Source organism: Equus asinus, chromosome 3 (assembly GCF_041296235.1).
Source record: "Equus asinus isolate D_3611 breed Donkey chromosome 3, EquAss-T2T_v2, whole genome shotgun sequence".
NCBI lineage: Eukaryota > Metazoa > Chordata > Mammalia > Perissodactyla > Equidae > Equus > Equus asinus.
The window spans coordinates 131,763,287-131,786,637 of NC_091792.1; the positions used below are offsets into that span (position 1 = coordinate 131,763,287).

The following is a 23,351-nucleotide window of genomic DNA, read 5'->3' on the forward strand; positions in this document are numbered from 1 at the left end:
AATATAAAAATAAAATATAAAATTATCCTCTTATTCAATTACCCAGAATCACTTAATATTTTGGTCATTTCTTTGTACATTTTATGCCTTCATGCTTTTTTTTTTTTTACTTGTTGGATCATACTGTATGTAACTTTTTGAATCTGGCTTTTTAAGTTCAACATTGGATCATCAGCGTTTTCCCATATCTTCACAAAATCTTCATAAATAGTTTTAAATGGTGCACGTTATTCCATCAAATGGATAGATGATGAGCTGACTTAGGTATTTTCTTATTATCTCATTGTCTAACATGCAGGTTTTCACTGTTTTTTGACTTTTGTAAACAATGCTGAAACAGCTTTTGCTATTGATTTGGACTCAAAAACATAACTATTTTGTAATTCAGGTATGATTCAGCTGGGTGTGAAGGAGAAAGAGGGACAGTGTCTCCAGTGTAAATTGAAGGAAAGCCAACCCTGCCTATGTTAACAAATGTTTTAGGCATTATTTGTAAGTAGTTACTTTGTGATTTAAAAGTCATTCTTCATTGAATTGTTAAAGTAGATCAGAGTAGATTCTCCAGTCAACATTTTGCTTTGTAGTGGTTCTTTATAGTCTATAACAGGGCTGTCCAAATAACTTTTTGGGATGATGGAAATGTTCTTTATCTGACCTGTCGAATATGGTAGCAATTAACCACATGTGACTCCTGAGCACTTGAATTGTGGCTAGTGAAACTGAGGAGATTAAATTTTTAATTTTAATTCTAATTGACTTAAGTTTAAATAGCTATTTGTGGCTGGTTACCATATTGGATACTGAAGTTCTATCAAGATGATGACTAAATACTTTTATAGTGCTTACCTTTTCCTAGACAATATTCTAAGTGCTTAATATATTAATATATGATTTCATGGGGTAGTCTTCCCGTTACTATAGCTATGTAAGAAATTACCCCAAATCTTAGTGGCTTAAAACAACAACAGTCATTCGTTTTGCTAAGGAATCTACAATTTGGGCAGGTTCATCAGAAATAGCTCATCTTTGCTCCATGCAGCATCAACTGGGGCTATTGGGTCGACTCCTAAGATGGCTCAGTCACATAATTGACAAGTTGATGACCGTTATTGGTTTCTCTCCTCAGGACAGCTTAGGCTTCCTCACAGAGTGGTGGCTGGGTTCCAAAAGCAAGTGCCCCAAGAGATGGGAAGTGGAAGCTGTCAGTTTCTTAAGGCCTGGGGTTTGGAAACTGACATAGCATTGCTTCCAACATATTCCATAGGTCAGGCAGAGCACAGAGTATATATTCAAGGGGAGGAGATGAAGACCTCCCCTCTCCCTGGGAGCAGAATTAAAGAATTTGGGGCCGTGTTTTAAAATCATCATCATAGAAAGGTGCAATCATTTTGATTCCATTTTACAGATGAGGAAACTGAGCACAGAGCAGTTAAATAACTTGCCTGAGGTGGCTCGCCTGGTAAGTGGCCAAGCTGTTATTTGTGCCAGTCAGTCTGACCTTTTAACCTCAGTGCTACATTGCCTCTCTCTGTAATTCATGTTTCACTAGTTTAGATTCATACCTTCTTCAGTTTTTCCATGGTACAATAAGTATGAGATTAAGTGGCTGATACACGTTTGTAAATCACAAACTCTGTAAATATGTACTACTTGCAAAGGTTTGCTAGATGTCCAATTAATGCTGAAGACATTTTTCAACCACCTGATTCGGAAGGAGCTGTTTGGCTCCAATTCTGAGCCCCTCTGCTTTCATTCCCATTTCCTATTATTATTATTATTAAAAAAATGGAGAATTTTTTATCACCTCCAAATTTAAACAGACCAGTTTCTGAGTAAAACTCTCACAGTCTTAGCATGCTGTCTGCTTCACCTATTCCTGTTGCATGAAATATATGTTATTAAAAAGGAATTAATAAATAAAACTTATTTAGAATTGTAAAAGAAGTTAAAGAAATGTTTCTGGTTTTTACTGAAAGTGAGGCTTGAGGTTAAACCCTAATTTAGATGACATGTTTCCATATGTTTAGGGAAGTGTGCATATACTTTTATTTATTTATTCATTCATTCATTTATTAATTATATTGATTCTTGGAAAAGAAATCGGAAAGAAAATATAGGTTATCCCAAATTCTGGAGGTACCCTGATAAAACAATGAATGCAACCTTTTACAAACCTAAGAAACCGGGAATTTCCTTTCATGTTCAAAGATAGTGGATATTTCCATGTCAAAGAGAACATAGCCCTTTGTTGTAGGGCCTCTGGTTTGCAAACTAGGCTTCTGTTTGATCCTGTTTCCTGCATTGATGAAATGTGGTCATTTCACACCTGGTTTTTGTCCCCATGTAATCATTACAACATAGATTCATTTTTCACCAAAATACTCTTGAGAGAGCTTATAATTAAATGTATCTAGCTTTCCACTTTCCGGATATCTTAAGCAACACGTATGAATCTCCCTGATGTAGAGAACCCCATTGTATCACTTCAGAATCCAAGTATTCCAAATAATGAGACTTCATTTCAATCACATCCCACATTTTTCTTTGGTCCTCATCCTACCTGATCCCCTCCTTCGTTTGATCATTCTCTTCTCATTTTGTGTCCGTGATCTGGTGCTTTGCTGATTTTCCACACAGTCAGCTCTTTCTCTGTTATCTCAATTGGCTGTGTCTTATGATTGTATGCTCCAGGCTCACTGTTTCTCACCTCTTTCCTTCACAGAGGTGATTCAGTTCCCCATATACGAGGACCTCTTGGGAGCCTGGTTGGCACCCCTGCCAGCCCAGATATCTGGCTGCCTCTGGTATAAGTTCATGTGATACTTTAACATACCTAAAGGCAAATTTCTCATTTTCTCCAAAAGATGTCCCTTTCCCAGCTTCCTTATTTTTGAAATCATAAAATAGGTACCCACTGTGATGTTTTCTTTGGGTGCCCCATGTATACCATCCATGGCATCTCTCCCAGTCTGTCATCATCTGCCCATGGGTTGACTTGCTCAGTGCCTGTTTCCAGTGCTCCCCTACAAGCTCCAAGATGGCATTGGCTGTTATGTTGTTTATCACTCTCCCTATCCAGCTCCCTGCGTGGTGCTTTTCACATAATGGGCATGCCATAAATGTTAATTTGGATCAGTGAATGAACAAACAAATGCACATCTTTCCATTTGTATGTTTGCGCCCCTGGGTCAAAATCTTGATGCCATCCTGGATTTTTGTCTATTTTTCATACTGTAGATCTGTCAGTTTACTAAGTCCTTCAGAACATAAGCTCCATAAGGATGAGGATCTTGGTCCTTTCGCTCAGTCATATATCACAAGAATGGTGCCTGGCATGTAGTCGAGCCATTACTGCGTTGCAGAAATGGTTCTAAATGTTTTGCATGTATTAATTTATTTCATCTTTGTAACAACCCTGGAAGGATGGGTAGGTACTGTTAGTGTGCCCATTTCATAAGAAACTGAGGCACGGAGATGTTCAGTCATTGTCCAGTGTCACATAGCTGCTCAGTGGTGGAGCTGTGACTTGAGCCCAAGTCTCCTGAGTCCGTGCTTTTAACCACTAAGTACTCTGCTGTAATATCACCTCGTGATTCTGTGTTTACTCTGTGCTGGACCCTTCACTAAAACTCTGTACATTAATTCCATGCCGTGTAGGTGCACTCCCAGATGAAGAAGCAGCGGCTGGCTTGGAGAGGTCTTTAAAAACATTACACAGGGTGGGACCCAGTTTATGAGTAGCAGGGACAGCATGGGACTGTTTTGACCCAAGCCTGGGCCCTCACACTGTTCTCCTGTCCTGCCAGGTCTACAGTGTCTGCCTGGCCCGTGGTTTGGGGAGCAGACTTGGATTTAACGTGACCATTTCCCAAGGTCGGCAGGTTTTTCTTGCCGCCTACAGAAACCTAACGCAGCGGTGTGTGTTTGTTCCTGTAGGGAATGGTAGCAGTCGCGCGTTGCACTCCAGAACAGAGACGACACCGTCGCCCACTAATGGTCCTGGGAACGGACACCCAGAATATATCGCGTATGCGCTGGTCCCCGTGTTCTTCATCATGGGTCTCTTTGGCGTCCTCATTTGCCACCTGCTTAAGAAGAAAGGCTATCGTTGTACAACAGAAGCTGAGCAAGATGTGGAAGAGGAGAAAGTTGAAAAGATAGGTAAATAACTTGGATTCTTTTTGTGGGGATGTCAATGAGGACTTTGTAAATAAGAAACCAGTCATATATATTTTCCATTTCTATGAGGCAAAACGATCTGTCCTAACAGCAGGTGGTGCAGTGTCTGTGTAGATTTCAAGTAACCACACCTAGAGGTTGAAACCTTGCTTTCAGTTATTAAATACCTACCAGGTGTTTTACTCTTACTTGCCTTGTAGCCTGGGGCAAGTTGCCTATGCTCTGAATCTCTGCTGTGTATAATTTAACTGAAATTTAATCCCAATTTAATTAAATTTTTAATTTAATTTATGAGGGCAGTAGTCTTCACCTTGTAGGATTATTGTGAAGTTTAGAGAGAACATGCATTTGCTGCTGGGTACATATGGACACTCAGTAGATATTAATCCTTACTATGATTATTGAATTGGATTCTAATTAGAGTGATGGGGAAATTAAATAGGTCTCACCATTTTTATGGTACTACTTTTGCTGGGAGACTTCTGTCTTAAGTCTATGTGATTAGAATTTATGTTCGTTAAGTAAATGATTGTGTGACAGTGCAGTAAAATTATGGCAAGAATGGCTGCCTGAGTATTAACTTGAGGGCGTCTCACCTTTTCCTCCTAACATGCAGTTGTTGGGTAGTGTTTGGAAAAACTTGAGAGATAAAATCCTGTTTTCTCCCCAGATAGTCTTTCCAATCATCCTTTAAGGCTGTTTCCTGACTTGGGCCTTGGGGAGTAGTGGGTAACTCTCCATAGCCCTTTCAACTCCTCAAAGGCAGTTTTTGCAGAAGGGTGACATTTGGAGCGGGTCACCCTTCAAGCCAGCCCCAAGGGTGGAGTGGGGGGAGCTTCTTCATTCCTTGCCAGCTTGCTGGCCTGTTGGTTTTTCCCACCTGCATTGACCTTTGAGGCAGAGAGGGAACACGGCTGCAGGATGAGTCATGTGTAAGCTCATGAGTGAACCAAAGCTGAGTGTTTGTCAACAGAAAGTGGAGCCTCCCCCTCTCCTCCTTCGTAGATGCTCTGTAGGTTGGCTTAGCAGTCAGGATGGTGCTGTCCAGCCAAACGTGCACATTCACGGAGGAGGCAGCTGACTGTGGATGGAGAAGACACTTCTCCAGGTGCACGGGTAGGACGTTGCACAGCTTGATTTGTTCTCTGTGCACTAGGATGGAGTCTTTCAATCCTCTCTCTTCCTTATTTTATTGAAACGAATAATACTGATCCATTTCAGAGTGGAGGTTTGATTTTTTTCAAAGACTATCACATATACAGAGTCTCCCAAAGTAAACTGAGTTTGTAGGCAGACAAGCCTGGCCAAAATTCCATCACTTAGAAGTGTAGTTAAAAGGAAAGGACAGTCTTATAAACATGGGTGATAATTGCCTAATTTACAGAAGAAATTAATACTCTAAATTTATATAGTACATCTGCAATTAAAATAAAATCCAAGGAGAACTTTTTTCTTTTAGTTAGCTTTTTTCTTCCCATTTCCCATAAAGGTTTAAGGGCATGATGAGAGAGAAGTAATGGTAGTAAGGACTGATAGAGATGCATGAAATTGTTGTCTTGGGAAGTGAGTGGGTGTTTGGACTTGAGAAGAGATTGACGGGCAGCTCTGATACTTTTTATGCCTGTTGTGCCAAGGACGTCACTGTGTGCTGTGCGCGTTAGGCAGTTTGTGGTTGAAGGAAGGAAGCCCGGACTCTTAGCGTGATGGGTGATCTTTGAGTGATCAGCTGAGCTTTCTGGAGATGGTTCTGTGAGGTCTTGGGCTCTAAGGCTGAGTGTCTCCTTGACTTGACGCAGGTGACCAGTTGTAACCCATTCTTACCTCCCCTTCTCTTTCAGAGTTGAATGACAGTGTAAATGAAAATAGTGATACCGTTGGGCAAATTGTCCACTACATCATGAAAAATGAAGGTATGGATATTTTCATGTTCCAGAACAATTGCAATATTTCTGTTTTGCTAAAAACCTGCTTCAAAGAGTCAGGATTTGTATGGGCTCTCCTGAAGATTTGATTTTTCTGAAGTTGTCAGCAGCGCCTTTTACTAAGCTCACTAATTCCTCAGCTTCCAGCGTCATCTGACCAGGAGAGTTTCACAAAAGTGAGTGTTCTAGGAGTCAGTCGATCTGAGTGTTGCAAAAGCCAGCCCTGGAGGTGATGGCTCACCCTTCAATCCTGGGCTCACCTCGATTTGCGGAAAGTCACATTCCCTCCCGGAGCCTCAGTTCCTCCTCTGAATGAGGGTGCTGGCAATATTTACCTCATAGCGTTGTTGTGACATCCTGCACGTGGAGCGCTTTGTGTACAGTAAGCACTCAAAGATTATCTCTTCCTTTTTTGTACTTTAAAAAAATTGTGGTAAAATACAGACAATGTAAAATTTACCATTATAACCATTTTAAAATGTACATTTCAGTGGCATTAAGTACATTCACAATAATGTACAACCATCACCCCATCTAGTTCCAGACCTTTTTCATTGCCCCTAACTGAAACTCCACGCCCATTAAGCAGCCTCTCCCCATTCTCCGCCCTCCCCCCGCCCCCAGCCCCTGGCAACCACTACTCTGCTTTCTGTCTCAGTGGATTTGCCTATTCTGTTATCTGTTCTTAAGTGTTAAAACTTTGTATGGATTTAAGCATTTTTCCCCCTCTGAAATGCGTTCTAAACCCTTATTTTCTTAAATAGAGGATTAATTTAATCTTGGTTAGAGAAATTAGGATTCTTGTTTGGAACACTGGTGATTATCTTGATAGGCCACTGTGCCCTCAGTCACTTTGAGGTGTGTAAAACTCCTTGCCCACATACCTCATAGCTGCAGCTCTCCATGCTTTGACTTCTCATGAGAATTTAAAAGACAGCGTCTTCCTGGGGCTCTGTCTTGCTCTAGTCAGTGCTGACGCATGTGGTATGCACCCATGCAGCCGAGACATTTGTCCAAACGTTGAAATATGTCTGTATTGCTCATCAATACCTGCTCTCCCACCCCTAGCCCTTCCCTGGGGACCCTTCTACCCCCATATGCTCACTATTCAGCGAGCGCACCTGCGCAGCCCAGGCTGTTGGCCAGTGTTTTTGACTTAGAGAAACAGCAACGTCATATGGTTCAGCGTAATTTCCATTGTTCTTTACAGAACATGCTTTATGTATTTGGCATAGATCTAGTGCTTTGTGTGTACCATCTCATTTAATCCCTCTAGAGTGGGTAGTATTATACCCATTTTACAGATGAAGAAATGAAGGCTCCAGGTGGTTAAGTTTACATGGGTGGTGAGCAGCCCAGCTCTGTCTGGGTCTCTTTCAACTATACAACATTGCCTCTCCTCTCTTCTAATTTGCAGCTTTCGGTTTCTACAGGACATAAAACCACAAAACCAAACTTAATAGAATGATGTTTAAAATAAGAACAAAAAAGACTAGAACACTTGGATTTTGATCTCTGCCTTCTGGAGAAGTGGTTGTTAATTTGCACAAGAAATATACAAATACGTTCTTGGCACAGAAGCGTCAGCTGCTATAGAAGTGCACAGAGTAAGGCGTTGCTCCCATGCCTGGCACCTTCGAAACTGCCTCCAGGGCTCTGGAGGGCTCGAGGCCTTTGGGACTTGGGCTTCTGAGAGCCGAAGTAGCTGCTCAGTTAGGGAGCATTGGATGAGGTGGATTACTGACAGTTGAATCGATTGAAATAAGTCAACTTTTAAAACTTTAGCAGGAGCTGAGGTTCTTGCGTGTAACTTCATAGCACGCACTGAGTGTTTGCTGCGTGCCAGGCCTGTTCTACGAGCTTTCCAGGGACTACCAACCTTCTGATTCAGGCATTTATTCCCATTTGACCGTTGAGAAACTCAGGCCCACAGTGCTGAACTAACTTGCCAACATCTGGCCGCTGGCGAGTAGCAGAGCTGGGATTTGCACTCAAGTGTCTGATTCGAGTCGATGCTTCACCACTTGCTGTCACTGCCTCTTTCCTCCAGGAAAGAGGGATGATAAACTTTATCCTTTCAAAGAGACAAAATACACAGCTGGGGTAGTTTGTAGAATTCCTGAAACATTAACTCAACATTCTCAAAACTATCTTATGAGGTAGGCCCCTTTGTCACCCCATTTTGTAGATGAGGAGACAGAGCGCCAGGGAGTAAGAGCCTTGCCCAAAGTCACACAGCCAGCCCCGTGGCAGCACGATGCCAGCAGTGGGCTTCTTCACTCCATTACAGCAGAGGAGAAGCGTTTGGCTCTCTGGAGCAAACAGACTATATAATTCCCTCGCCTCCCACACTCATGGGCAAATAAGGCTGTTCTTTTCTTTTTTAATTATATCCTTTTCCTTTTGGAAAGTGGCCTTTGTGTTTCCGCTGTGTTGATTACCAGTAGGTAACCTTAGAGAAATTCCAAGGCACTGATTTCATTGTTTCTCCTCTGCTCCCCAGGTCTTTCCTGTCTGTCTTACTCTTTACCCTCTTCCCTGTCAGTGCCCTCATCTGTCTCCCTGTGATTTCCCTAGTGACCTGTGAGCATGAGTGGTGGCTCTGATGCTTGTGCAGCCCTTGGTTCTCATTGTTTTTTGAAGATTGGCACCTGAGTTAATAACTGTTGCCAATCTTCTTTTTTTTTTTTCTGCTTTTTCTCCACAAATCCCCCCACTATACAGATGTATATTTTAGTTGTGGGTTCTTCTAGCTGTGGCATGTGGGACAGCGCGTCAGCGTGGCCTGACGAGCGGTACCATGTCTGCGCCCAGGATCCTAACCAGCATAACCCTGGGCTGGTGAAGTGGAGCTCGCAAACTGAACTGGTCGGCCAGGGGGCCGGCCCTCTTGGTTCTCCTTGGCCACCAGGGGACAGCTGATCTCACTGGCCCTCCTCTTCCAGCTGTGGCCATCTCTAGCTTCCAGGCTGCGCCCAGACCACAGCTGGGTGATAAATGCACACCTGGGTCTCTTACCAGTTAGAACCTAGCATTTTTAGTTTGCCTTTGAGACAGAACTCCTCCATGGGACAAATGCATTTTTCTTTTCTTGTCTCTGTCATGAGCAGACTCTGAACTTACTATCAATTTAGACCTCCCTGTTGATGTTACTTTAATTTTCTATTTTTTTCATTGTAAGCACACTGTAACATAACTTTTCTTTAAGCATTGGAAAAAAAAAGGAATACAATTGAGTACAATCCATGCATGACCATTTTCCCATGTTTATTTAGGTTTTCTTTGCCTCTCTTTACATATTTTAAAACATTTGCAATCATTGTATATGGCTAGTCTTCTGCTTTGCATTTTGAATTTGGCTAATGGGGTAATATTTCACCTGTACAGATGGTGACATTCTTGTGTATGGTTTAAACACATCATGTCTTGAACATTGCAAATCAGTTTAGTTTAGATAAATACCTCTTGAAGGATGAATCTGTGCACTAACGTGCACACTGATTGTTTTCCTCCTAGTCCCAAGCCTTGGATTAACTACAGTGCTGCCTTTCATCTATCTTTCTAAGTAGAGCTGAACTGAAGACTGTTGGGTGGTCCTTGGAATTTTCTTGCCTTGTATGGGAGTTTGGACCCCTGGCGGTCTAGTGGTTAAGATCGGTGCTCTCATTGTGGCAGCCTGGGTACTTTTGCCGATCAGGGAACCACACCACCCATCTGTTGGTTGTCATACTTTGCAGCTGCATGTTGCTGTGATACTGAAAGCTATGCCACCGGTGTTTCAAATCCCAGCAGGGTCACCCGTGGTGGACAGGTTTCAGTGGAGCTTGCAGACTAAGACAGACCAGGAAGAAGGACATGGCCACCCACTTCTGAAAAAATTGGCCGTGGAAACCCTATGAATAGCAGCTGTCTGATATAATGCCATTAGATGGGAGGATGTCACAGAGACCTGGCAGGGTTCCGCTGTGCTGTACACAGGATTACTAGGAGTCACAATCGACTGCTTTATACATATTATCAGGTGGAAATTCAGGAAAGAAAAGAGGCATTTCCTGGAAATTACTGCCCACTAGAAAATTTCCCCCTTTCTTGATGGGTTTTTCTTGCCCTGTAAATGATTCCTCCTATTCTCTGGAAACCCATGAAGGGAAGTTGACAAAATGCTGACAAGTGTAGGGGAAACCATCTTTTATGGCTTACTGGAGTTATGGGCAATATGCAAGGAGATATATATTTAATATAGAACTTAATTAGATTATTGCTCTTTTATAGTAATTTTACAACCAAATTAAAGCTTGTGTTTAAGTTCTAATGGTAGTGTTATGTTAGAAAGTTTTCTCACCACAGGAAACCAAAAGTGTTCCCAAGGGACAGATTACTGAAGTTTACGCCCTGGTATAAACTGGAAGTTAGAATAGAGACTAGGGCATGTGTGCATGTGTGTGTGTGCACAAATGTGTGTGTTGGTGCCACGTACAGCTGAGGAACCTCCTCAGACAGGGTGGGTGTGAATGATGCTTGCCTGGAAGGCTGCATCTACTCTTAAAGACTCCTTCATAGCAAACGGGCTGTTTACTAACTATTTCTGCGAGATAAGGGTGAGGTACAGGAATACATGGGAAACAACACAAGTATAGAAAAATAAGTTTTAGTAATGATTTTAATCCATTTTAATAACCTTCCTGAGATCATTTTATAATTCGATGTTTCTAAAGGAGGTCATCATTCTATAGGTGATTCGTTTTTTCAGGCACCTATTGAAACTTTTGTTTTTGAAAAGCTCATTCTTAGACGTGAGCACTGTTAGTGTTATTTCTGTCTTCATACCTTTTGTTGTTGTTGTTTTTCCTTTTTTCTGTTTATAGTTTTGAAGTTTGGTAAATGATGGCAGCATATAAGTGTTAACTGGCAGATTATTGGGTATTCCCTAAACCCTTTATCTGAATGAAAATTGTTTTTCTGAATCCTTATTATTAGTCAAATGGGAAAATGACTGACATCACTAGATTATTCTTAAATTTGTCCTACTGAGGGTAACTGTCTCTGTGGTGTGGGAGAAGATACTGCCGATCCATTTCAGTACCTTTTTGTAAATACACGTCTTATTTAGAACAAGAGTTGTTTGGAAATGCGTTTGGACAGCCTCGTGAATAGTCATGAAGGGCAAAGAAAGTATTTCTTTTAGAAAAGGATGGTATGCTGTGCTAATGTTTCTTTAAAATCCTCATGTATTTGTGAGGGTTGTGATGGGGTGAAAACTGGATCATGGAGGCAAAAAAAAAATCTTATTACTGTTTTATATGTAAAACACAAATATACATATAGTACCTAAATAGATATATATCTACATTACTATAATTTCATGGGAGAGTGATTAGGGGAAAAAAAAAGTCAAAAAAGCCTCCTGGATGGAGCAATAATTATTTAAATTAATTAAATTAAATTTAAAAAGGTTAAGAAACACTGCATAAAGCCTTAACTGTTAACTCTTAAAAGCAGCAGTGTTGGAGCTAGAGTTAATTTTCCTCCTCCAGAGAAGTCATTTGAAATGTTAAATGTTAAATGTTGGTGTTAGCTCACACAGTAAATAGTGATTTTTTATTCTTTGATCTCTGAAGAATTTATTGTGGTTTGTCATGAGAACAGTGCTTTAAAAATCAATGGAGGGGCTGGCCCAGTGGCATAGTGGTTAAGTTCGTGTGGTCTACTTCAGCAGCCCAGGGTTCACAGGTTTGGATCTAGAATGCGGACCTACAAACCACTCATCAAGCCATGCTGTGGCGGTGTCCCACATACAAAATAGAGGAAGATTGGCAACACATATTAGCTCAGAAATAATCTTACTCACCCCCCAAAATATATATATATGTATATATATATCTATCTCAATGGAAAGGTTAGGAGTCAGTAATGACATTTGGCCTTGCCAATTAAATCTCTAAGAGAAACTTGGACATTTACTTCAGTCTTTTATCCTTGAGAGCTTGCCCACTCTACAAGAGGTGAACAGAACATTGTGCATCCATGTGGGATGGGAACCCAAGAACCTTGGATTTTAATTTGCTCTTGTTGACAGCCTAGCCCCCCATGTAGAAATCTGGATTAAAAAAAATAATTAACACTAGAAGTCTAGCTTAACTCAGTCCACATTAGATAACTTATCTGTATCACCAACACTTGAAATTTTAAGATATCTGGCCATAATTCAGGTCTTGTATGGTCCTGAAGCAGATCTAAGCTAAATGGCCCACCTGGCAGATTAACCGTCTCCTATCCCTGCTTATGTGTGGGATAGACTTGATACTGCATGGGTCTCCAGAATTGAGGGCTAATTATTTTGGCACATGCAAGTTATTAGAACACAGGTCTCTTAAGACATAGATTTCACTACCTATTCAGCAAAGTCAGCTAAATGCAACAGAACAGCAGTGTGTAAATTTCCCTGTGGTTTGAGAAGAGGGGAAAGAAATGCATTTTTCTGTCATATTGCTAATGATGTGTAGGAAGCAAAGCTCTATAGTAGATCTGCTTTCTTTGCGTAGATTCTGTCACTCATACTAAATTCCTCAGTGGTGAAAGTCATTGGCAGATGGTGCCACATCCATGGGGTTACCTTGGGAAAGACCCTCCCTTCTCCAGGACCCCAGGGCTCATCTGTGAACTGAAGGAACTCAATTAGGTGTTTTTCCAACAGTTTTTCTGATGTGATAATTCTGTGTTTACTCATCTGATTCATTCCATTTTAATTCTTTACTTTTTTTCTCCTTAGCAAACGTGGATGTTTTAAAGGCATTGGTTGCAGATAACACCATGAATGATCCTGAAAGGTGAGAGCTTTGCTCCCCATTTAGTGGGACATTTTTTCCAATTAGCTACTGGAGCTGGTTTCCCAACTTTGGCACTATTGACATTTGGGCCAGATAATTCTCTCCTTGGGGAACTGTCCAGTGCACTGTAGAATGTTTAACAGCATTCCTGGCCTCCACTCAATAGATGCCAGTGTCCCCCTCCCTGGCTCTGTGTGACAACCCAAAATGTCTCTACTCATGGTCAATGTCCCCTGGGGGCATATCACCCCTTGTTGAGAACTGCTGTGTTTCATAATAATGATGGGAGATAGTAACGGTGTTGAAATTAGGGGCCTGGATTGGGTCTTACCTCCACCACTTATTGACCACCTTTTCTTGGGCAAGTTAACTGACTGCTCTGTGCTTAAGTTCTACCATCTCTAAAATGAAGATAACCATTGTACCAACTTCACTGGGTTATTATAAGGAATATAAAGTACCTTGGGCATTGAAAGACCTCTATGAACATGATGATTAAATGAAAAACCAGGCTGGTTTGGGGGCATCTGGTAAGTTCTACTCTGTATTACCAGTTTTAGGTCATGGTTGTTGAGCCTCATAGTGCTTCTTAATTAATTACAGATAATTACATTTCTATATAATTTTTCATTTCTTCAACAAGGAGCGTTTATTGAGTGCCTACTGTGCTGGGTGCCATGCTGGGGCTGGGCGGTCAGAGATCCTTGCTGTGGAGGACTCTGTCTAGTGGGGGATGGAGACGTGTGTGTGAGGCGTTATGGTGGAGAGCGTGAGAATGCTGTAGAAGAAGTAAAGACCAGATGCTCTGGGGGCTCCTGGGCCAGCAGGAGGTCAGGGGAAGTTCACAGAAGAAGTGCCATCTGAGTCAGGCGTGGGTCAGGCAGAGACAGGAGGCAGGGCCTGCTTGTAGGCAGAGAAAGTCCAGGAGAAGAGGCATGGGAGCATGAAAGTGTGGGACACACCTGGGAAGGTTCAGTCTGGGGTGACCAGAGAAGGTGCTGGGGACAGTAGCAAGAAGGCAAGGAAGGCAAGTTGGGACCCAGTCACATGGCAAGGAGTTTGGACCTTTTTCTGCTTACGCTATGGGTGATGCCCCCAGCACATCCGGTCAAACTGGCCGTGTTTGATTTGCATTTTTAGTGAGGTGACTCAGGGACAGGAAGGTCACTTTTGGAAGCTCTGGTGATGTCGTTCACAGAAACATATGAGCTGTGTTGCCTCCCACCTTCCGGCTCTGACCACAGACACCTGGCGTTAGGCCTGTGTTCGTTCCTGGTGTCTTTGCCCCGGTTGTCTGTGAGCTTCATCACGTAGTGCCTTCACTGGGTTTTGTGCACAGTGGCTGCTTGATCAGTGTTTGTTGAATGAATGTTGTTAAACCTTTGGATTCAACTTTCTAGTCTATGGTGTTAATTTAACATTGTTTTACCCCAGAAAGCTGCTGCTGTGTGTTTTTATTTGAACAATCTAAAGAGCATCCCTAAAGAGCACTAGGAAACTTTTGCTTGTCTGTGATGTTTTCAGACTATCTCCTCGAACACAAGCTACACTTCTTTTTAATGTGCAAGTGGGCTGGTTCCGCTGCATAAAGGCTGGCTTATGCTGTCATAAGACTTCCATGTGCCTTTGGGGCTCTTGGCACAGTCTCAGGTGTCAGGCTGTGCTGTGATGTGCCGCCCCACCTACCCTCCTACACCACGTCAGAGGGCTGATTTCTGGTCAGGCTGGCCCTGTCCTGTTTTAATTCCTCCTTTTCTAGTGGCCCAGAGCCTTGACATGTGCCTTTTGAAAGTAGCCAGCCTCTGGCCTACATACTTCTGCTTTTTATATTTCGCATGGCTAGATTTCTTCTTGGTTATCAGAGTGATCTCCCTGTTTCTGAAGCACAATAGCATGGTGGTTAAGAACATGATTTCTACAATTAGACTTTCTAGATTTGGATCTCAGATCCGTCACTTATTAGCTGTGTGAGCTTAGGCAAGTGACTTAACTTCTCTGAACCTCAGTGTCCTCTCTCTCTCTCTTTTTTTCCTTTGTGAAGAAGATTGGCCCTGAGCTAACATCTCTGCCAATCTTCCTCTATTTTATATGTAGGACAGTGCCACAGCACGGCTTGATGAGCGGTGTGTGGGTCCGTGCCCCGGATCCGAACCTGTGAACCCTGGGCCGCCAAAGCAGAGTGCACCAACTTAACCACTACACCACTGGGCTGGCCCCAATGTCCTCGTTTTTAAAATGAGGAAATTAATAATACCTACCTTATAAGGTTTTGTAAAGATTAATTAAATTAACATTTATCAAACGCTTAGAATACTATGCGTTAGCTATTTTTATTATTACTATTATCAACACTGTTGGCATCTCTTTTGATATTTTGACCTAAAAGCTTTCTTCTTTTGATGCAATACTCAGATTGGATCAAATATTCTATCTTAAGAGATCATTAGCTCATTTGGTTGGAATTTAAGTTTCTTAATCCTCCAGGGCGCATAGATTCAGGTCATCCCTTTGCTTAGAGATTTAAACAGGCCCTGGGCTCTGTGTGAGAGGTCAGTGTGATTGCATGAGAATGGAGATGAGTCATTTAGAAAGAAACCTAATACTTTAAATTCAAACAGGTGCCGCATCATTAGAAGCAGTGGCTTATTTCCAGCCAGTTAATTCCAGTCTAGAAGTGATAAATCACACTGTTGCTGTTTAAAATGCGCTGTCATTGCATGGTCATAAGAGCTGAGTACCAGCTGCCTAAGAGCAGTTCACGGAGCCCATGTGTATGATTGGAAGAGGTGTTTTTTATTTTGATTTAAACCTGCTTCTTACATCACAGGGAGAGATTGCCGAGCTGGTGTTTCTTTTAAGTAACCGGTTCTACCTTTTCCTTTTCCTTACCCCCTTAGCCCCGTGACCCCCAGCACTCCTGGGAGCCCGCCGTTGAGCCCCGGGCCCTTGTCACCGGGGGCCACCCCAGGGAAACACATCTGTGGACACCATCTGCACACGGTTGGCGGTGCTGTTGAGAGGGATGTGTGTCATCGGTGTAGGCACAAGCGGTGGCACTTCATAAAACCCACCAACAAGTCCAGAGAGGGCCGTCCGAGGCGCCAAGGAGAGGTCACCGTCCTCTCTGTGGGCAGGTAAGATCCCTGTGGGCACTTTGGGTTTGTGTGACGTGGCTGCTGTGGTGCGTGGATTTCTGCTTACCTGTTAAGTACAGAGTAGGTTCTCCTAAGCCTGGCTCAGGTCACACCTCTGGGCTTTTTAGATGTTTTCTGGTCTGAGGTCTGCATTTTTCCAATAGCAGAAGAATCCTAAGAGCTAGGTGTTGCTAGATCAGATGTATTAATTGAAGTAAAAAATTAATTCTTGCTGTATGAGTGTTCTCCAGAGAAGCAGAACCAATAGGATAGATGTAAGAGGAGATTTATTATAGAAATTGGCTCACGTGATTATGGAGGCTGAGAAATTCCATGATCTGCGTCTGTGAGCTGGAGCCCCAGGAAAGCTGGTGGGGTAGCTCAGTCCAAGTCTGAAGGCCTGAGAACCAGGGGAGCTGATGGTGCAAGTCCAGTCTTAGTCTGAAGACCCAAGAACCAGGAGGGACCATGTCTGAGGACAGGAGAAGATGGATGTCCCAGTTCAAGTAAAAAGAGTAAATCCGCCATTTCTCTGCCTTTTTATTTTATTCCGGCTCTCAAGGCATTGGATGATGCCCACTGGGATTGGTGAGGGTGATCGTCTTTACTCGGTCTACCAATTCAAATGCTAATCTCTTCTGGAGACCCCTCACAGACACACCCAGAAATAATGTTTTACCTGCTATCTGGGCATTCCTTAGCCCAGTCCAGTTAATGCATACAATTAACCATCACACTTGCTCTGGTAGATAAAGCCTAACTATATACAGAATAGAAGTTTATATTTTGTTTATAGAAAGTGAAAGATCAGTGGGTGACTCTTGAAGCAGTCTTCCAGAGTCCCAGGTCCTTTCCATCTTGTGGCTCTGCCAGGTTTGCTAGCAGAAGGGCAAAGTATGTGGAGGATTGTTCACAAGAGGTTTTAATGAGATAGGCCTGGAAGCTCACATTCCACTGGCTAGAACTCAATCACTTGGCCACACCTAACAGCCAGGGAATTGGGAAATGTCATCCAGCCATGTGCCAGGAAGGAGAGATGGAGCTGGTCCACAGCTCTCCAGTCTTTGCCACATAAGCTCCATGTGGATTCCTGGGACTGCTTTCTTTTAGTTTACCACACCTGTGTCCTGGGCTTCCCAGTCCTATAGTACCATTTACTTGTGCCCCATATGTGAGGCGGAGATCTTGCAGTTCAAGTGATGAATCAGTTTGCCTATAGGTAGAGCATTTTTGCAGTGGAATTCTTCTGCAGTGTCTGCTGTTTCAATTTTGATTCTCATGCAGGGGCTGCATTGACAAGGCTTTAGAGAGGCAGTAGAGAGTAATGGTTAAGAGCTTGCGTACTGGAGCTAGGCTGGGAAGCACTGAGCAAAAGTTGACAGTAATGCATACATAGTCCTTCTTTCTCTATGGACAAACTTTGGGAGGAGTAGCCTGGAATCATTGCATCTACCTTGTTGGAGTCCTGGCACCACTGCGTACAACCTGTTACTTCTTTCCGTGCCTCAGTTTCCCCCTCGATAAAATGGAGATGCCATTAACACTCCCCTCATCTGATTTACTGTGAAGACTCAATAAGGTGACTCATGTAAAGGTCTTAGACCAGTATTTGGCACTTATGTACTCAAGAAATGTTGGCTATTATTATTATTATTATTTTAATTCAGTTGAGTTTCATCACGGGCTGCACAAGCAATGAAGAGAAGGCTGCAGGGCTGTGTGCCACTTACAGCAAAACAGTACAACTCATGACCACGCTGTTTTATTAAGAAGCAGAGTCATAGGAATTTACGAATGTGGAATGTAATGAGAACCTTCAGCTTGTTTGGACAAAGCATATTTTGTTTGCTTTAAAAAAAATCTGATGAAATTTTCAACTCAGATTCAACATGACTTTTTAAACGCCCCAAATCCCATGGTCTGTCTTGGATGTAGAATATTAGGAGCGTTTAATTATTACAGGCTGCGTTTTAGCATGCATTGCGTAAAAAGAGGCTTAGAGTTCAACAGAATAGATTAGTGGTTACAAGTCTTCCCTGATTTCTTTCACTTCCTCAGAGTCTCCCTCCTCCTTATGGTTGATGACGTCATTTTAAACAAAGAGAATTTATTTTTGATAGTTTTAAGGGAAATTAAACCCAGAACCAGAAAGAACCTATTATGAAGACTTCAGGGATTTGATGATGATGTACTAGAAAAAACAGTCAAATTGAATACGTTTCTTTAATTTTTCTCTTAATTCTTAATGAAAACCTCTTCCTTAATTTCCTTAACTTTTCCCTTAATCCTTAATGAAAATTAACCCAAATTTTCTTTAAAAAAACCCAAAGAACCAGACAAAAACCAAACAGACACAAAAACCCTACCGCCAGCTGATACTCATAAATGTGCAGTTGGGGCTCCTCTTGCCGCGTGCACGCGTGCGTGTGTGTGTGTGTGTCGATAGGACTCTCTGATGAGTAAGGCAGCTGTCTGGTGAACATTTTGCCTAAGTCAGTCTGATTTGCAAACTTATCTTGCTTTTATTCAGCCTCTGTGGTTTACACAGCTGATGTTAAGGCTCATGTCACTATAGAAACCATAACGCTGAGGCTGTTTAATGGTTGAGTACCCATGTTTTGAATGCGTTTTCCATGCTCTATAAAGTATCCAGCATAGTCTGTGATGTGTTAAGTGAAAATCAGCTGGAAAGTTTGGCCAGTGACATGGGAAGTTGCTGGATAGGAATGCCCCTCCCATTGAATATGGTGTTTTTCATTGTTGTCCTAACTTTTGGCTGAGTTCGCTTGGGATCCTCTAGATGGATGATTTTTGGTTCACTCATAATTCTTGTTTACTGGAAAAGCAAAATTCATCAAATCTCTTTACCCCCTTAGGTTTAGAGTTACGAAAGTGGAACACAAATCAAATCAGAAGGAGCGGAGAAGTTTGATGTCAGTTAATGGGAACGAAGGCGTCAATGGGGAGGTCCCTGTGACTCCTGTGAAGAGAGAACAAAGTGACACTGAGAAGCAGGTGAGTGGTAGTTTTGGTGACATTGGGAGTGGGGTGGTGCATGGTGGGAGAAGGTACTGAGAGCCTCTCTGGGGTGTGTGGTGGTATAGGCAGGACCTGACAGAGAAATGAGAATGCTTTTATGGAACTAAAGGACTGCAAGGGACTAAACATGATTACTTTTCTGTCCACAGCTTCTTGTAAAGAGGCCCCAAACTCAGGTGCCTCCAGGGGCTTGGCCTACATGATGATGAGGAGAGAGCATTACTTCTGAGACAATGTGGAGTGGTGGGAATTGTGGCAAACTAGAAATCACATAACTCCTCTTTGGGTTTGCTTTACCACAGGCAGAAGGCACTTAGTGTTGCTAGATCTTATGCAAATAAGGGTAGAAATCTAGACTCTTTAAATGTGAGATCACCATAGCTTTTTAAATGTTGGCAGCTTATTAAATTTCCTTTAAAAAACCGTGCCGGCCAAATGAAATATAATCTTGTTATCATTTCTAGGTAAACTGTGACTTGAAAAAGCCTGGAGCAAGCTAACTAAAGGAAAAAGCTCCTTTAATTGAGTTGGAAACCAATTTTCTTTGATGTGCCACAGTTCTAAAATACCCCCCAAAAGGATATTACTCTTTCCACCAAATATTTTTGAAGCAATTTAAAAGCAAAAGTGAATGTTTCTTGGTTTGGCAGTTTTAATTTTGGAAGATACTGCTTGAAAAGAAAAAAAGCCTGTGATAACTTGATGTTGGCTTAGCTTTCAACTTATTCTTTTCTTGCTGTTTTGGCTTGAGTAGCATTTCTTCCTTTCATGTTTCTTACTATGTGAAAAAAGGCAAGTGTGAGAACTCAGGGGTGCGCATGCTTCAAAAGCTCCAGTGGGCCCTTCTGAGGCTGAACATTAAAGCAGAAGAGATCACACTTACAAAGGGAGGAGAGGGTGGGGCAGGGGGGCGTGGACTGATAGCGTCCTTGAAGGTACCGGGAAATAGCAAGGTTGATCCTGAGCCCTCGGGTCAGGTGGCCAGCTTCAAATCCCAGTTTGCTCTCACTAGCACTGGGAACTGGGCAGGTACTTGGCCTTTTATTCCTCACTGTCCTCGCTGGAAAAGGAAATGATGCTACCTGCCTCCAGGGGTGGCCGTGAGAGTTCCATGAAACAGCACATGAAGCCCAGGGCCTGGCACATAGGAAATCCTCAGTCAGTGATGCTGATTGTTAGAAATTAATTCATTTTTGGTCAGTGTGGTTGAGCGGAGGAGAGAAGTGGATTTTAGGTGAAGCTTCTCTGATAATCTATCAGGCTCAGAGGGGTTGAGAATGTTCTGGAAGTAACATGAAAGAGGAATGCTCCTGAATTCTGTAAGATGTAGGGCTCTGATAGCTTTCCAGGGCTAATTCTTGCAGTCTTGCCTTTGGGGAGATCTGCCACCTTCCCCTGAGTTGAGGAGCTGAGTACAGAGCAGACAAGTTTGTTTTTGGCTTCTCAGCTAGTTGCCTTGGGGAATGGCACCAAGAGGAATTTAGGAAAAGGAAGAGGATGCTGAAGATAATAATCAAAGCGTCTGATGTCAATTCAGTATTCTAGTCTTCTGGGCATGGTACTGATCTGTATCTCACATGTCCCCATTATAAACATCTCCTAATGAGATGGATACTATTATCCCAGTTTTGTAGATTAGAAAACCAATGAATGGAGAGGGTACGTTACATGTTAAGGATCACATGTCGACGAAAATAATCCATAACCAATCTATAAATGAAAATTTGGGTGAGTTTATTCTGAGCTGAAATCTGAGGACCATGGCCCAGGGCCTTTCTTCCCAAAGGAAGAAAGGGAACCGAAGAAGTGGGGTGCACAGAGTGGTTATATACCCCCACACAGGGTGTTTCACATATGATTGAAATGTCCCTCCCACGATAGTCACAAGATTGCTCTGTCAGCACAGCACTTGATGGACACAGCAGGTAGTGGGTCTGATGTCTTGGTGGGCGTAGCAGGAGGCAAGTCTATTGTCTTGAGCTGGGCGGTCACAGGTGAGCGCAGCAATCAGTTTCTAGCCTAAGGAAAGATGCTTAATCCTTAAGGAGACGCCAACGTTGGGAGGGGGAGGGAAGTTGCACCTTTATCTCAAGGGCCTTTGTTCTTGCCATAGGGAATATCTAAAGCAGATAAACAATGCATGCTGAACAGCCACGGTCAGGCCCTTTTGGAAAGACAAGGTCAGGCCGAATTAGGTTTATACCAAATGGCTTCCTCATATTCTCCAATATATCCTATTGCTTGCCATTTTTATTTGTCACATAGCTGGAAAGAGAAGCTGATTTGAACCTAGCTCTCTGACTACAAGATCAACTACACTCTTCTACCGTCCTAGGAGCTCATGAAGGGGCGGCCCTCCACCGATGAATGGGGGCCATTTCTACCAATGATCTGGAAGCTTGTGATCTAATATGGTAGCCACTAGTCACTTATGGCTACTTAAATTTAAATTACCTAAAATTAGAAATTTAGTTCTGCAGTTGCACTAGTCACATTCAAGTGTTCAGTAGCCACAGATGGCTAGGGTCTGCCACGTTGGACAACACAGATACAGAACATTTCCATCGTTGCAGAAAGTTTTATCGAACAGAATAGATGGTACCTTAGATGTTAGAATTGGAATCCTAAGTGACTTTGGTGAGTTAGAGAAGCATTCTGATTAAACTCATGAGGACTTGCCTGTCAGGAGGAGAAGCATCTGGCTATTCAAGTCCAAGGTGAGAAGCGCCAAGCCAGTTTAGTCTCAAAGAAAGCGTGGGTTGTAATGACAGTCTGTACATGAGTCATCTACCTGGCAATGTATCCAGAGACGGAGCAGACCATGCACAAGAAGAGTCTGCTCACCCTCAGGCTAGAAAGATCCCTGTCAGGCTCAGCCCTGTTAGAGCCTCACTAATGTGCCGTGGCTGGTTTTGGCCACTACTGCCTGGAAAGAAGTTGAGATCTGGGAAGGTTAAAAGAATTAGGATTGCTCAGCTGATTTTCTCCCCCAAATTTTGTCTGTAGGAATTTGATCTGATCATCTGAAGTCCTGACCGCATCTAACTGGTTGACAATTTGGTAGTCTCTGCAAAGCACATGGTTAGCCACCAGGATTTTGTAAAAGAGCATTGGATTTGATCAGGAGACCTGGGCTCACATCCTAGCTTCACCACCTGGAAATTGTACTTAACTGTCCTTACTTTCAGTCTCCTTGAATGTGAGATAGGAGATTCAGTTCATTGATTAAGGCAAAGGCGGAGAGAGCGTCTGGTGTGTAGTTGGTTCTCGGTAGAGGGTGGTCATATTGTGTTGTGCAAATCAGCGGTGAGCCCATGAATGACCTTAGAAAGGGGTTGCGTTTTCCAAGTCTTCCACTAGTAGTTAATTTTGAAATTAAAAATAAAATTTTTATTATGGAAATTTTCAAACAAACTCAAAAGTAGAGAGAATAATATCATGAATGCTCATGAGCCATGGGGTAATTTAATTGTAATACCTACTGTGTATTGAGCATTTACTATGTACCTGGGATGCTTTGAAAGGCATGTTCTACTTATTAACAGATTTAATCCTCACAAACAGCATTAGGTAGGTGCTAATTACTAATTAGTACCCCATTTGCAGGTGAAAATCTTAAGCACAGAGAGTTTAAGTAACTTGTTTAGAGTTACCAGCAAGAAGGTAGTGGAATTTAGATTCCAACGCAGACAGCCTGGCTTCTGGAGTCTCAGACTTCGTCACTCAGCTGGGTCCAGGGAAAGCAGGTCCCGTGGTTAGAGCCTGCTGGGGCTAGGATCTGCTGAGTGACAATGTTGGACAACACCAACAGAGAACGCGCTCTGAAAGAGGAGGGAAGGGAATATTCATTGACATTTAAAAAAATTAGGGATCCATTAAAAGTTTTCTTGCTAGATTTCTTATATTTCTCATCCCCAAAAAGAGTATGTTTGGGGTATTTACCAAGACTAAATCCTGAAATTTTTCCCTCTAGGCCTAGATCTGTGGTTCTGGACTGAACTGACAGATTTTCCGGAAAATGTAGCGAATACAATAGGACAGGAGTCTTTTACACAGTCTAAAACAATTTTGAGAGTTGTATTTCTTCCTGAAAAATGCTTTTGTTTAAATTTGGATTTTTAGCCAAGTTCTTTTACTGGAATGCCTTGTTTTACTGTAGAATCGATTGAGATATTCAGATGCAAATGCCTATCTACTCATTGGTTAGGTTTCTTTATTTTTTTTCAGTTAAGCGGTTGATACTAGAAACT

The 23,351-nt window shown here is 42.4% G+C and overlaps 1 protein-coding gene across 1 annotated transcript in view; it reads left to right on the forward strand.

The window, feature by feature from the left end:
- Positions 1-23,351, forward strand: part of RELL1 (RELT like 1) — a 60,620-nt gene that overhangs the window by 24,139 nt on the left and 13,130 nt on the right. The window contains exons 2-6 of the mRNA XM_070506055.1: positions 3,937-4,161; positions 6,018-6,089; positions 12,871-12,928; positions 15,826-16,062; positions 18,939-19,077. Coding sequence (XP_070362156.1) covers positions 3,937-4,161; positions 6,018-6,089; positions 12,871-12,928; positions 15,826-16,062; positions 18,939-19,077 — 731 coding nt within the window. The remainder of the gene's footprint in view (positions 1-3,936; positions 4,162-6,017; positions 6,090-12,870; positions 12,929-15,825; positions 16,063-18,938; positions 19,078-23,351) is intronic.